The 12,594-nt window shown below is 38.3% G+C and overlaps 1 protein-coding gene across 1 annotated transcript in view; it reads right to left on the minus strand.

Moving 5' to 3' along the window:
• Nucleotides 1–12,594, minus strand: part of DCLK1 (doublecortin like kinase 1) — a 248,821-nt gene that overhangs the window by 110,585 nt on the left and 125,642 nt on the right. Inside the window, exon 4 of the mRNA XM_029960882.1 lies at nt 6,243–6,342. Within this exon, the coding sequence (XP_029816742.1) occupies nt 6,243–6,342 (100 nt within the window). The remainder of the gene's footprint in view (nt 1–6,242; nt 6,343–12,594) is intronic.

The raw sequence follows: 12,594 nt of genomic DNA on the forward strand, positions 1-12,594 counted from the left end.
AATTGCACTTTCTACATCGGAATATACAATTAAGATGTTCATAGTTTGGGAAAATAGCTTAAAATATTTGTAAGAAATATCTTCTCCTGGACCACCTGATCAATCTAAATGTTTGCCTGGTAAGATTCAACTCAGGAAGTTACAACACAAAAATAAAATGAAAGAGTAAAAATATCAAGCTATACAAAACCAACAAATACATTCTGTCTACTCTGTTATTTACTATTTAATAACATTACCAGTTATGATTAAAATCCCTTGTACGTTAAGATAATAATATCGATGATGTTTAATAACAATTTTTCTTTCATTTGAAACAAGCTGAAGTTTTATATTATAAATTCCCAATATAAATGCAATTTAATTATTACGCAAATGTTATTGAGGAAATCCTTGATATTTTTGAATGCAAAATTTTTAGCACTTTTATATGCTAAATGAGCCTTACCGTGGAAAAACATTGAAGAAATATGCACACTCAAACCTCCTTATGTAAATGAAATGGGAATTTCCACCAGTTCTAATTTATTGGATGGCGTTTCATTCATGCTATTTTTAACAGAGAAAGCAAATACTGCAGAAAACATATTGAAGAACATTTGGTTCAATGAGCAGAATGAATAAGCATTAATTGCAGTCTTACTGTTTGGCTAGTTTCAATGAGAGACTGTTTTATAAGTTGTAAGTGATCATGATGTTTTCTGGTTATACATATAGACAACTTTTTCACAGCAATGTGGATGAAAAGGAATAACTATGCAAATATACATGCATGCATGGTGAGGAGGTGGGGAAAAGGACAGAAGAGAGATGCACTTCAGTGTAAATCTGGACTGGAAAGCACATATGTAATCTTCTTGAAAGCTCTAATGTCCTTATTCATATCTATAAATCTGCCAGCTGAGTGGAAGCAAAGATTTATGATTTAAGTGATCAAACTTTTCTGCTAGAGATGCTTAGGCAGAAAGGTGAGAAACAATGTTTCAAATAAGTAGACCTATGAGACACACGATAGAGAATATTCAAAGTAGATAGCTTGCAGACAACAGATAAAGAAGTAGGCTTATGTAATCAAGAACATCTATTAAAAAGGCATATATTAAGAGAAATCCTACACAGAAAAAACCCTGAAGTTCTGTGAATGCATTTTTCTTATGAACAGGTCATTTGACTCAAGTGTTACTACAGATTTTATTTAATGAACACCACATGATATTATATTAACAGCCACCTGATGATCACACTAACAGCCTGTTATGAGTATTTACTGAATATCAGTATTCGCTTTTTAAGAGTTTAACACAACAGAAACAAGTGAGTCACTCACACGCTGCCATATGGCCGAGTACTTCCACGCAGCCTGAGCCGAGATGGGCACATGGGCCAAGGGAGGAGGGGATGTACTTTCAGCACAGCTGGATACGAGTGGTCTCAGTGAGGGGATATAGTTTTTCGCAAGTTGTGAAACTATCACACTACTGGATAAATGAGAGACCCTATTAATGTCATTATTGTCAGGAAGGAAATGAGGACAACAAGTCATGTGTCAAATGTGAGGGAGCTGAGAGCACTCTGAAATTGTCTGCAGCCCTATGAAAGGGTGGAGATGAAAATGGAGGTCCTGGAGTAGGAAAATAAAGGGGGCATTGGATGCAAATCCACCAGAAAAACAACTTCTTTTCTTCTACCCTTTCTGAATCACTAGTCTAAATGGTACATACAGCCAGAGGACTGGTCCCTCCTGCCTTAGTTTGTTTCTGCTTCATACATAGAATATCTGTCTCCAAGGCCAAGAAGCTGTTGACATTTGAAAGTATCACACCGCAGTGGAACATTTTATATTTATGCCTCTGTTGAAAGCAAACTTATGTCTCAAAGTCCCCAGAATCCACCATTACTTTCCAATTGCCAAAGCACGAGTTTTTGACGAGGGCAGAGTAAGTCAGCCAGCATGCTCTCCACTCCTAAGTTCAGCCAAAAGCTGCTTAACACATCAGTCTCTGTCCTATAAATCAGGGTAGACGAGGACTATAACTTATTTCCCCTTCCTCTCTCTTTTAGGAAGGACAGATTAATGAAAGTTAGGGTAACATGACAGTTATTAACAGGGATAAACATGATACTCCTGACCTTAACCACAGTTATTGGATCAGATGCGTGTGCATGCCTCCATGCGCTCACACACGTGTGTGGACATCACAGGACTCAGATTTTCCTGGCAAGTTGTCTGCTGCTGGCAAGATGAAGCAGTAACACTGCTGGCACAGAGATGCTGAGCAGAGGACTAACACAGGCCAGCAAAGTCAAAGTGAAATTAGGTTTCAAAGATTCCAGTCTTAATTTCCCCCTAAAATAGAGCAATTCTCATCACTGTTTCCATCACAGTAATATGTGATTTGGACAAGCAATCTGCAGTTGTTTTCACATCCAGACATTCTATATTGGTTACACTCTACTTGGAGGCAGAGACACTGGCTTTGGCCAGTTGAGACTGCAGCTTTTGTATACATGATGCGTCTCAGTATGTGATGAAGTCTGCCATACTTAGGTTTGTGCAACTCTTAAGCTTCCAAAGCACTCAGCCAACATTAACTGAACATAAAAATTAATTAAATTTAAAAAATTTTAAGTCTGATACTACCAGCCTCAAAAACTCTCTTATTTTAAAGTGCTAAGAAAGAAATATGTGTATAAGCCAAGGAAATGTTCTCATTTATGGCCAATCTCATGAGTTATTTATATTGCTAAATCCTATTTAGGTGCCTAAATAATAGCTGATTGCAAACATTTTTGTGATCATGGCCCTTAGACCCTAATCTCTGCCAAGACACAGCTGAAGGCTATAGAAAACCATCCTCTGACCTCTTTGAAAACTGAACAGTCATCAGTTAAAGAAAACGTGATTTTTGGGAAAGTTTCCAAAACTGCAAGCTAACAATGCCTGAAGCAGCCACTGCCATACTCTATAATGAGGAATTTTTCTTCTTACAAGGTGGCTGATGCAATGTGTCCTTCATTAAAATAATGCTTTTGTGCTTCCCACATAAACTTGCTACAAAAATAGCATCACTACTGATGCTTGACAAACAAGGAGTATTTATTTCTTAATTTTATGCTCACTTACATGCATCTTCATGTCCCATTTGCAGTTTTCTTGATGGAAGTGTCTGTGGCTATCGTATCTATTGATCACATCAGATATGGAGATGGTTGTTAGGAATTATGATGGGGATAGTTCCTATGGTTTCTGCATTTCATGCAATAAAGTGTTAATATGAAAACCATCTGTACATCAAGGCAGAGAAGAAACTGCAATGTATAGTGCCAACTGCTTGTTTTTTCTCTTTGATAGATCCCTAATTAACTGACTTTTTTTAACTGATTGCCAAAGGGATATGCAATGCCTCTTACTGAAAGACATAAAACAGAGAAGGGAGATGACATAAAGAAGGAACACACACCCTTCTTCAAGGACAGGTTTGAGCCTGAAGTCAAAGCAAAGAAAAGCTGAACTAATTGTTCAGCCAAAGAAAAGAAAATTGATGAGGTTCTTGGAAGCCCACAGATCTTTTCAGAGAGAAAGGAATCATCTGTTTCCCATAGTCACAGGAGATAAGAAAAGTAGCAATGGGTTTTATTTATAGCAAGGTAATCTGGGCTAAGATAGCCAAAAAACAGTGAGAAGGGTTCACCACTGGCATAGAACATCCCCGGAGACCACAGATTCCTCCTCATCATAGGCATTAAAGGGGTTTGTTAGACAAGCATCTCAGAAATGAGATGGGGAATGGTAATCCCACACTTACATGGGGAGATTGATTCACTGACTTCTAGGCTGGCTTTTCTAAATTTCTGACTCTTGCAAGAACAAGCCATGGGAGCAGAATAAAGAAAGATGACTAGAGATAATGCAGACTGATGAGTCTTTTGACTTTTCATTTCTGATAGGGTGGAATTAATCTCATCCTTAAAGTTTTTTTCAGCAACTTTATAGACATACAGTGTAGATAAGAACAGTTAAATCAGGCATATAGATGCGTTTACAAAAGCAAACCAGACATTTCTGGAGAATAATTCACATGAATTGTTCGAAACATACACTTTCAACTGAGTTGACCAAACATCTACCATCTATCTTGTCAATAGATCTAAATTTTATTTATTGGGAAAGAAACCTACTGTGAATGGTTCAGTTGCAGCTACCTACTCTCTTGATACTTAATGTTAGCCAAAATGAATCCCACAACAGGTTTTCGAATCCCAGAAACTTTGTCTCTTGCTTGCCTCTAGTATCAGGAGTTCTGAACCCAGATCACAAAACAAGGGCATTCTTCCTCACTGAGAAGTAATTCCCAAAAGCCCAGAACCCTGATTGTTTATGTATTTATTCTCTCTCCTTTTCTTTCCCACTTTTTAATTTTGCTGTTCTTTGCTTCTCCAGCTGCAACACTTAAACTGTTATTCTCATCATCTGTCTGAAATGGCAATACTGGAGGGATGTAGTGACTGACTAGCACAGTATTGCTTCACAATGCTTTTCAGGGAAGCAGAGACAGGCTTTACAAGACTTGCACAGTTGGACAGCACTTCCTAATTATTGTAATGTTCTTAGATTAACTACAAGAAACACACAGACACATTACAATCACACAAATTTCATTTGTTAAGCAAACAAGTTAAAACTCTTTTTTTTGTAATTCTCCAACTCTTGCTCCAATCTCAGAGGAGGTTGACTAAATGTATATCAGTTGGTACATCAGCTAAGAAGTTCTCTGATACCAAACTTCCCAAAAAAGAGAGAGCAAAATTGATGTACAGTTTTCAAAGCAATTAGAGACATAGACTGGAATCTGATTTTCCCTCTTTTCTTCACTCCTGCAGTAAAAACAGTCAATGTTCACTGAATCTTTACCTAGTAGAAAAGCAAACACTACTAAAAATAGCTGAAGTTGTATTTTCAGTCTAGATTTTAATCTTTTATCTTTTTTTTTTTTAAGCTCAGTACAATATGGTTTTAAGCACCAAATTTTTAGAGAAAGATCGTGCTTACTCAAAAAGATGCTGATATGTCAGACAAATAAAGACTAAGGAGATACAGGCTATGTCTGTACTTTGACACGAAACCTCCAAAAAACATCTATGTACTTCAAAACGGGATTTAGACAAATCTGTTGTCAGTACTTCTTGAGTCAGTGCTGGAAAAACTGCCCTAGGATTCACTGTGAGGAGACACTGGGCTGCTGCCAGCATCATCTTTTAGATAAGAGACACAAGTGAATCCAGACTATGCAGTCAACTACCTGGCCCTCCTCTCATCTAAGGCAAGGACTGCCATGCTGGCCACATAGCCACCTGGGAAACTCCTCTACTGCTCAAATGTCTTCCTTACCTTTCTAATTCCCATCCTAAAGATGTATAAAGCTATTTTTCCACAGTTAGTACATTTTGCCTTGGAGGCAACTACAGCAATTTCATTACTTCAAACAGCAGATCTGGTACACTATTTGATTTTTATTTCCATATTATGAAGTCCTCTTGAGAAGGCAGAATATGTTCTTGCTTCTGTCTGTGCCTGATACCAAATGTCATTCCTTTGCCCAGAAGATATCTCTTTTTTCAGTCATTCTTTAACTCACAATGTCAGGTCTTCACAAGTTGCTGCCTTCTCCTCCTCACAAGCTAATGGAGCATTTGTCTGGATCCAGGTAAACCAAGAAGCCCTTCAGTTTCACAGGTTAGTCAGAGAAATACAATTGCACCATTTTGAATTGTGAATATATAATTGCATCAAAAACAATGATGAAGCGGTAAAGTTAAACAAGTAAGCACATAATGACTATGAAATAGTTACTACTGTAAAGAAATCTTCTCTAACCAATTTTTCAGTCAAGTTTCTCAATTGTAAGGTTTGGGAGCCTGAGAGACTGTGATAAAGAAACGCAATAAATTCAAACAGCAAATAAAACTAAACACTGAGAAAGATCTTACAAAAAAGGAGTTTTCCACCAAACACATACCTATTTCCTATGGTATCTGAAACTCAGGCTGAAGTCAAGTTTTATGCTGTATAGGCAGACAGCCTTATTGTTGCTTTTAGATCTTTTATTTTCCATATGTAGAATCAAAATATTTATTCTATTTTGGTAATCAATTTAGGTGATACACCTTTAGCTTAATTAGCATGATATGGAAATCTGCCCTCTACTCTGGTTGTAAACATTTTGGAAAATACATCTTCTTACCACTTTCATCCAACAAGAAGTCATCCTGGTAACGGAACTTTTCTGGTCCACATGCAATAAAAATGTCATCATCGCCAAAAAAATCCTGAAGGCACATCACCTGCAAGCAAAAAGGAAAGGAAGGCATTGTATGAAATAATCAGAATTGTAAAAATAAATCCCTCTTTGCCTCCATCTCCCTGAAAATTCTTCACTTTTAATGGAATCAGCAGGGCTTCATCTCCAGATAAATTTCAAAGCTGTGTTCTGACCATCTGTTACAAGTGAGAAACAGTTTTATGAACACTGCAAGGAAAGATAAGACAAAAAGCCATAACTGTCAGATTTATTACATGATGCATCAACAGGGTTTGAGGTAAATGCCTTCTGTTTGCGCACAAGGTAGCATTAAGTAGTTAGTGGATAATTAATCTGCTTTTGAGCCCACATCTCTATCTTTTGAATGCAATGAAAGAAGGTTAAAACGTTGTATGCAGAATGAAACGTAGTTTCATTCCCTGACAGGGAATGAAATTCATATGTGTGAACTGAGTTTCCCTCACAAACTCTTCCTCTATGCCAGAGTCAATGCGAAGTCTGTCACTCATGTTGAAGACAGAGGCAAAGAAAGCATTAAACACCTCTGCCTTGTCTCTGTCCCTGTTTATGAGGTGACCATTCTCACCCTGTAACAGACCAATGATATTTTTATACTGCTTGTTGTCATTAATATATTTGAAAAAACTCTTTTTATTGCCCCCCACATTTCTGGCCAGCTTCAACTCCAGCTGAGCTTTGGCTGCACGAATTTTCTCCCTACAGCAGCAAGCAGCATCTCTGAATTCTTCCCATGTCACTTGACCTTGATTCTACCAGGCAAACGCCTTCCTTTTTTGCCTTATTTCCAAGAGAAGATCCCTGCTCAGCCAAGTTGGCCTTCTGCCTTGCCTGCTTGACTTCCAGCATTTGGGAATTGCCTGCTCCTGTGCCTTTAGGAGGTGGTGTTTGAAAAGTGACCAGCACTGATGGACCCCAGCATTTTCTCAGGGGACCTTACTTACTAATTCCCTGAGCAGCCTGAAGTCTGCTCTCATGTCCAGAGTTGAGGTTTTGTTGGCACTTTTCCTCCTGTCAACAGAGATTTTAAACTCAATCACTTTGTGTTCACTGTGCCCAAGACAGCCCCTAGTCTCCACTTTGCTCACAAGATCCACTCTCTTGACAAGCAGCAGATCAAGGAGGGCATCTTTCTGAGTCAGCTCCCTTAGGACCTCTGCCATAAAGTTGTCATCCAGGTTTTTTAGGAATCTTCTGGCCTGGGTTGTATCAGCTGCTTGATGCTCCCAGTTGATTTCTGGCAAGTTGAAGTCCCCCATAAGGACAAGAGTAGTTGACTTGGAAGCGTCCCTCAGTTCCTCAAAGAATAATTTGTTGCCATCATCGTCCTGGTGGGTGAGTCTATAGCAGACTCCCACAATGACATCCACATTATTTGTTCTCCCCTAGATTCTTACCTGGAGGCTCTCAACTTTGCCATTGCCGACTGTGAGCTCCATACATTCTAACCCTTCTATTACATACCCCTTCACCTCTTCTGCCCTGCCTATCCCTCCTGAGGTGCCTGTAACCATCCAACAGGGCACTCCAGTCACAGGACTCATCACGCCAGGTTTCACTTATGCCAGTGATATCAAATCTCTGGGACTGGACCAAAGTTTTGATCTCCTCTCTTTTGTTCCTCACGCTGCATGCATTGGTGTAGAAACATTTCAGGTGTGTTACAAGTCTACAGACAGGAAAGCAACGCATGAAGAATCTCTAAAAATTGACAAAGCAGTTGAGAACAGTCCATCTGATCCAGACAAATCCCCTCAAAAAAACCAGGGGAGGGCAATTCAGCATTTAAAGCCTACAAAACCACAAGTGAAAGAATTAGCTAATGAGATTTTGCTAGATTTGGGCATTAAAAAAGCACTATCCCCTCAACCCAGAGTAACTGGTGTTTAGGCATTATAAAATTCATATCATGCTTCCCAGAAACATGCCTGAAGGCATCTACAACAGTTATGAGCCTCTATGGTAGAAATATTTTAAAGAAGAAGAATAGTGGTATATGTCATGACTAGCTTATAGAGTAAGATTTATAATTAAAACAATTTTAAAGGTAGAACATTAGCAAATGAAAAATAGAAAATTGAGAGAGAAACTAGAGAAAATAAATATCCCCCCAAAAAGACAAAGGTACTTCCTAAATTATCCTTTCCTTAAGCAATGCATATAGTTTTAAATTCAGGTCCACCACAACCGTATTCCTATGACCATTATCACCCTAACACCACACTCTACCTGAACACCAGCATCAAAAATGTAAATATTTGATAGAGCTTTTTACCATGTTCCTACTCAGTTTACGTTCTATTATTGTATCAGCCTCAGCAACCTTTAAATAAACTCATTTATTTCCCATCTTTTTTTTTTGTCCATAAGACATATCCCGCCTGTCTTCCCACCCCATACTCCCACCAAGCTTCAAACATCTCTTCCTTTCAGTCAAGTTCCTCTGAAATTGCCACCTCTCCCACAGCATGTACAAAACTACTAATTTGCAGATTAACATTAAAAATCCTGTGATTTCCTGTTTGCCTCCTAAGTTTGACATACTTCTGGGGAGAGATAACCTCTATATTTGCATTTATACTAAGCAGAATATTAGAACCAAACCAGTAACAGGCGACTCTAGGCATAAAGTTGAGCTATTTTGACAACAAGCATAAATAAAAATTCAATTCATATCTGATTTTAAAAAATTTATGGATTTAATAAAACTCAAAAATGCTTGGCTCTGCACAGTTAAGACGGTTCTTTCAAGCCTAAAAAAGACATTAAAATGCAGGTAGCTCAACTACGCCAATATTCAAAGCATCTCAGGTTCAATCAGTGCAATTTATATGCAAATAAGACAGAAAATAGGATTAATATGTGAAAAATAATTTGTACTTAGATATCTTTGGCTTTTATTAAACTTTACACTTAATACTTAAAAAGTTTTTATGCTTGCCTCTTTTCTCTTTGCCCTCAGTTTCATACTCTGTATGTAAAATTACAGGGTTTTTTGCCTCCTAAGATTTTAATTTGGGCATTATAATTCTAGCTCTTAGAAAGCTCATAACAAGATCATAATTTCTCTCCAAATACATCTTCCTCTGGAATAACTTCTATTAAGGTTTCCAGTATCTTTTCATACTATAAGTGGAAGGTCTTAGATGTCCTTCCCTGCCTGCATTTTTCATCCTTTCTGTCTCAGCATTCCTAGCCCTCTGTGCTCCCAGGTTCACACTTCTCAGAGGTTACATTGAAAGGTCCTTCCAGAAGGCATCTAACAAATACGCAGCGCGCCCTTCCAGGCTTTTTTGGAGAGAAATGGACAAGCACTTCCTATTCACACTCAGTCACCACCTAAGCAACAGGACACACTTTTTATTACCCATTTTCACTTCTGGAGAGCACAGCTCCTCAAAAGTTATAGTTTAGAAGATCAATAATTTGTATCACCTAAGCTGGATTGTGCAAGTGCTTAAGAGGTCAGTGTGCTCTGTTGCATGTGTTTAGCTTCAAAATTAATCAGTTTTTAAAACAGTGAATTAGAAAAGCCTCCCTTGAACATTTTTGTTGTTTTCAGGTCAGAGAATCCATCTTCTTCTTTTTCACAAATAAGTTTTTATCTTTCATATTTCACCAAGAAGTTTCTCACAGTGGGGAGAACAAAGCCAATGCAGGAGCAGTCAAACATATGCCTTAAACAAAAAGAAATCAAAAAATGTTTTCTACCACACATATGGTACTAAATACACTGTGACACTTTTAAACAAAAACCTTTCTGGCAAAGAAGTGTTATTTAACATTAATAGTGTCTTTCTTATACTTTCTAAGGAAATGAACAAATAATAGTAATATTAGCAGAGGTCAGGGAGTCTTTTCTTCAGTGGTAAGAAAGACAGCAAGCAGCAACAAAGAAAATGGATCACTAGTACAGGCTTTGGCTATGTGCAAGTCACATAAACAAGACTAGCTGGCCTGGCTAAACAAAACAGAGGAGGAGGAAGAATTTGCCATGCCTAAATTTTCCTGAGTAAGTTGTACACGCCGAAGCCTCGATCCCCCACAACTCATTTCCCTAGTACACAACTTAAGACACCCATGTGCCCTTCCAGTGGGAAACGCAGGTGTCTGACAAGGAAGAACCCCAAATTATTTTTTATCTCAGCAGTTGCTATGGTGCTTTGACCCTCTAGTCCCCAGAACAGACCTGGGGGGAACCTGGGCAGGCCAGGTACCCACAGCCACTGGGGGAGCACAAAGCAGATCAGCAGAGCTGGTCCAGAAGGAGAACAGAGCAGAACAGCAAACTTGGCTAGAGGCCCAACCTCAGGACTGGCTTTGCACCAGATACACTATTCACTATAGGTACTTCAAAAATTACTTTCATTTTTCCTTCTTTGTTTTAACAGGCGAGTATCTGGAACTAATGAGAAATCTTCTAACTATTGTGGAGCCTTTTTTTTGGTCTGAAACACTTAAGTTCACCTCTGTGAAGCTGGTCTCTTGTTATGGAGACTTATATCTACTAAAAATAGGAGAAATTTTGGAGCTCAGAATAACAGCTTGTAGAGCCAATAACTCATTACATTCTCTCACCACAAGTAAGAAAGAGCAGTCAGTAGTGGTGTGGAGGAGGTGCAGAGTGAGGGAGAGAGGAACAGAGAGGAAAGAGAGGGAAAGGCAAGGGGAAGATGGGGAAAGAAAGAAGAGGGAGGGAAGTAAGGAGAGAGGGAGAGATGGAGAGAGTAATTGAATCAATCTTTTCTCTAAAAGCATGAAATGAAAGTCACAGAAAGTCCCCTTTTATAACTTCTGTATTCTGGCTACAGTGGGATCAGGGACGTTTTAAATTCACATTTTAAAACACATGCACAAAAAAAACAGAACAAAATTTTTTGCATATATCAGCAAATCAAATACTTTCCTATTCTTTTAGAATTGACCATATATCAAGTTTAAAATGAAAACACTGATATTTTTTAAAATAAAAAATATTCAGAAAATAATTTTTTCCACTGCGTTCAGGAAGAGTTCATAGCATCAGCACATTACATCACCACCACCACCACTATTACTAACTCACATTTTTGCTACAGTTTTCATAATGCTGGGTTCTTGGGCAGAAAAGAAGGAGGGGGTGTTCTGTGTGTTTGTCTTCTTTTAATAACAACAACTTAATTAGAGTCAAAGCTGAAAGCTATTTTGGATGAGCAATGAGAAAACTTCAAGCTGGCATGTCCTCAGGCACCACAGCTTTTGGAGCTGAAAAGAAAAGCGAGGACAAAGAAATGAGGTAGTTAAAAGTAAAAAGATGCAGAAGGCTCTAAGGGGAACTCAAATGACATGGGGGATAGGGGGTTTATGAAAAGTAAAGTGAAGCATGGCAAAAGGAAAATATGAGGCACTAAGGGAAGAGGAGACATGGGCTGCCAGCCAGGAGCACACACCAAGGGTGACAGAGGCTGGTGGAGAAGGAACAGTCCAAACAAGGGGGTAGGCAGACAGTCAGCGGCACGTGCCTTCCAAGCTTCACCCCATGGTCAGCCAGCTGGGAAATTCTAAATCTATTTTAAAGTAGCTTTCCTGAACCTTAAACAATCTGATGTTGAGTTTGATTACCATTTCCCTGATAGTGAAAAAGACATTAAGAAAATGTTTCATCCTTGGAAAAACCTTACTGTTTAAATGACTCATGATTTTAGGACTCTGACTCATTAATTTTGTGTCAAGTATTATTACAGAGTTCCCTCTCATTTTCCTGCTACTTTTGCTTCACTCAGCCTCCTAAATTCCTAGACAGGTCTCTTTAGTTATTCATGTCAAAGGAGCTCACTATTTTTGTCTTTTTATTTTTCTCCTTGTATTTTGCATCTGTCTGATTTTTCAAATCAAAAACAAACAAACAAAACAAAATAACCTCCCCCACAAAAAAACCCCAAAAAAACCCTCCTTGTTTTAAGATTCGAATTGATCTCTACTAATGTTTTCCCTTCATTTGTCTCCTTAACTGAACTGTGTTTTCCACTATCCACCACCTTTGCAGTATTTATTTTTATTCATTTTCCCATCTATTGCTTCATGGAGGAACATCTCAGATTAGATACTGAACTGATTTTACTGCCATCTATCCTGGCAGTCAATAATAAGTCTCATGACAGCTATGGATATTCCTGAGACCTTATAAATCATAGAATCAATAAAATGGTTTGGGTTGGAAAGGACCTTAAAGATCCTCTAGTGCAACCCGCTGTAATGAGCAGGGACATTTTCAACT

The sequence above is a fragment of the Manacus vitellinus genome, unplaced genomic scaffold (genome assembly GCF_001715985.3).
Source record: "Manacus vitellinus isolate BGI_N305 unplaced genomic scaffold, ASM171598v3 scaffold_2_pilon, whole genome shotgun sequence".
Taxonomy (NCBI): Eukaryota; Metazoa; Chordata; class Aves; order Passeriformes; family Pipridae; genus Manacus; species Manacus vitellinus.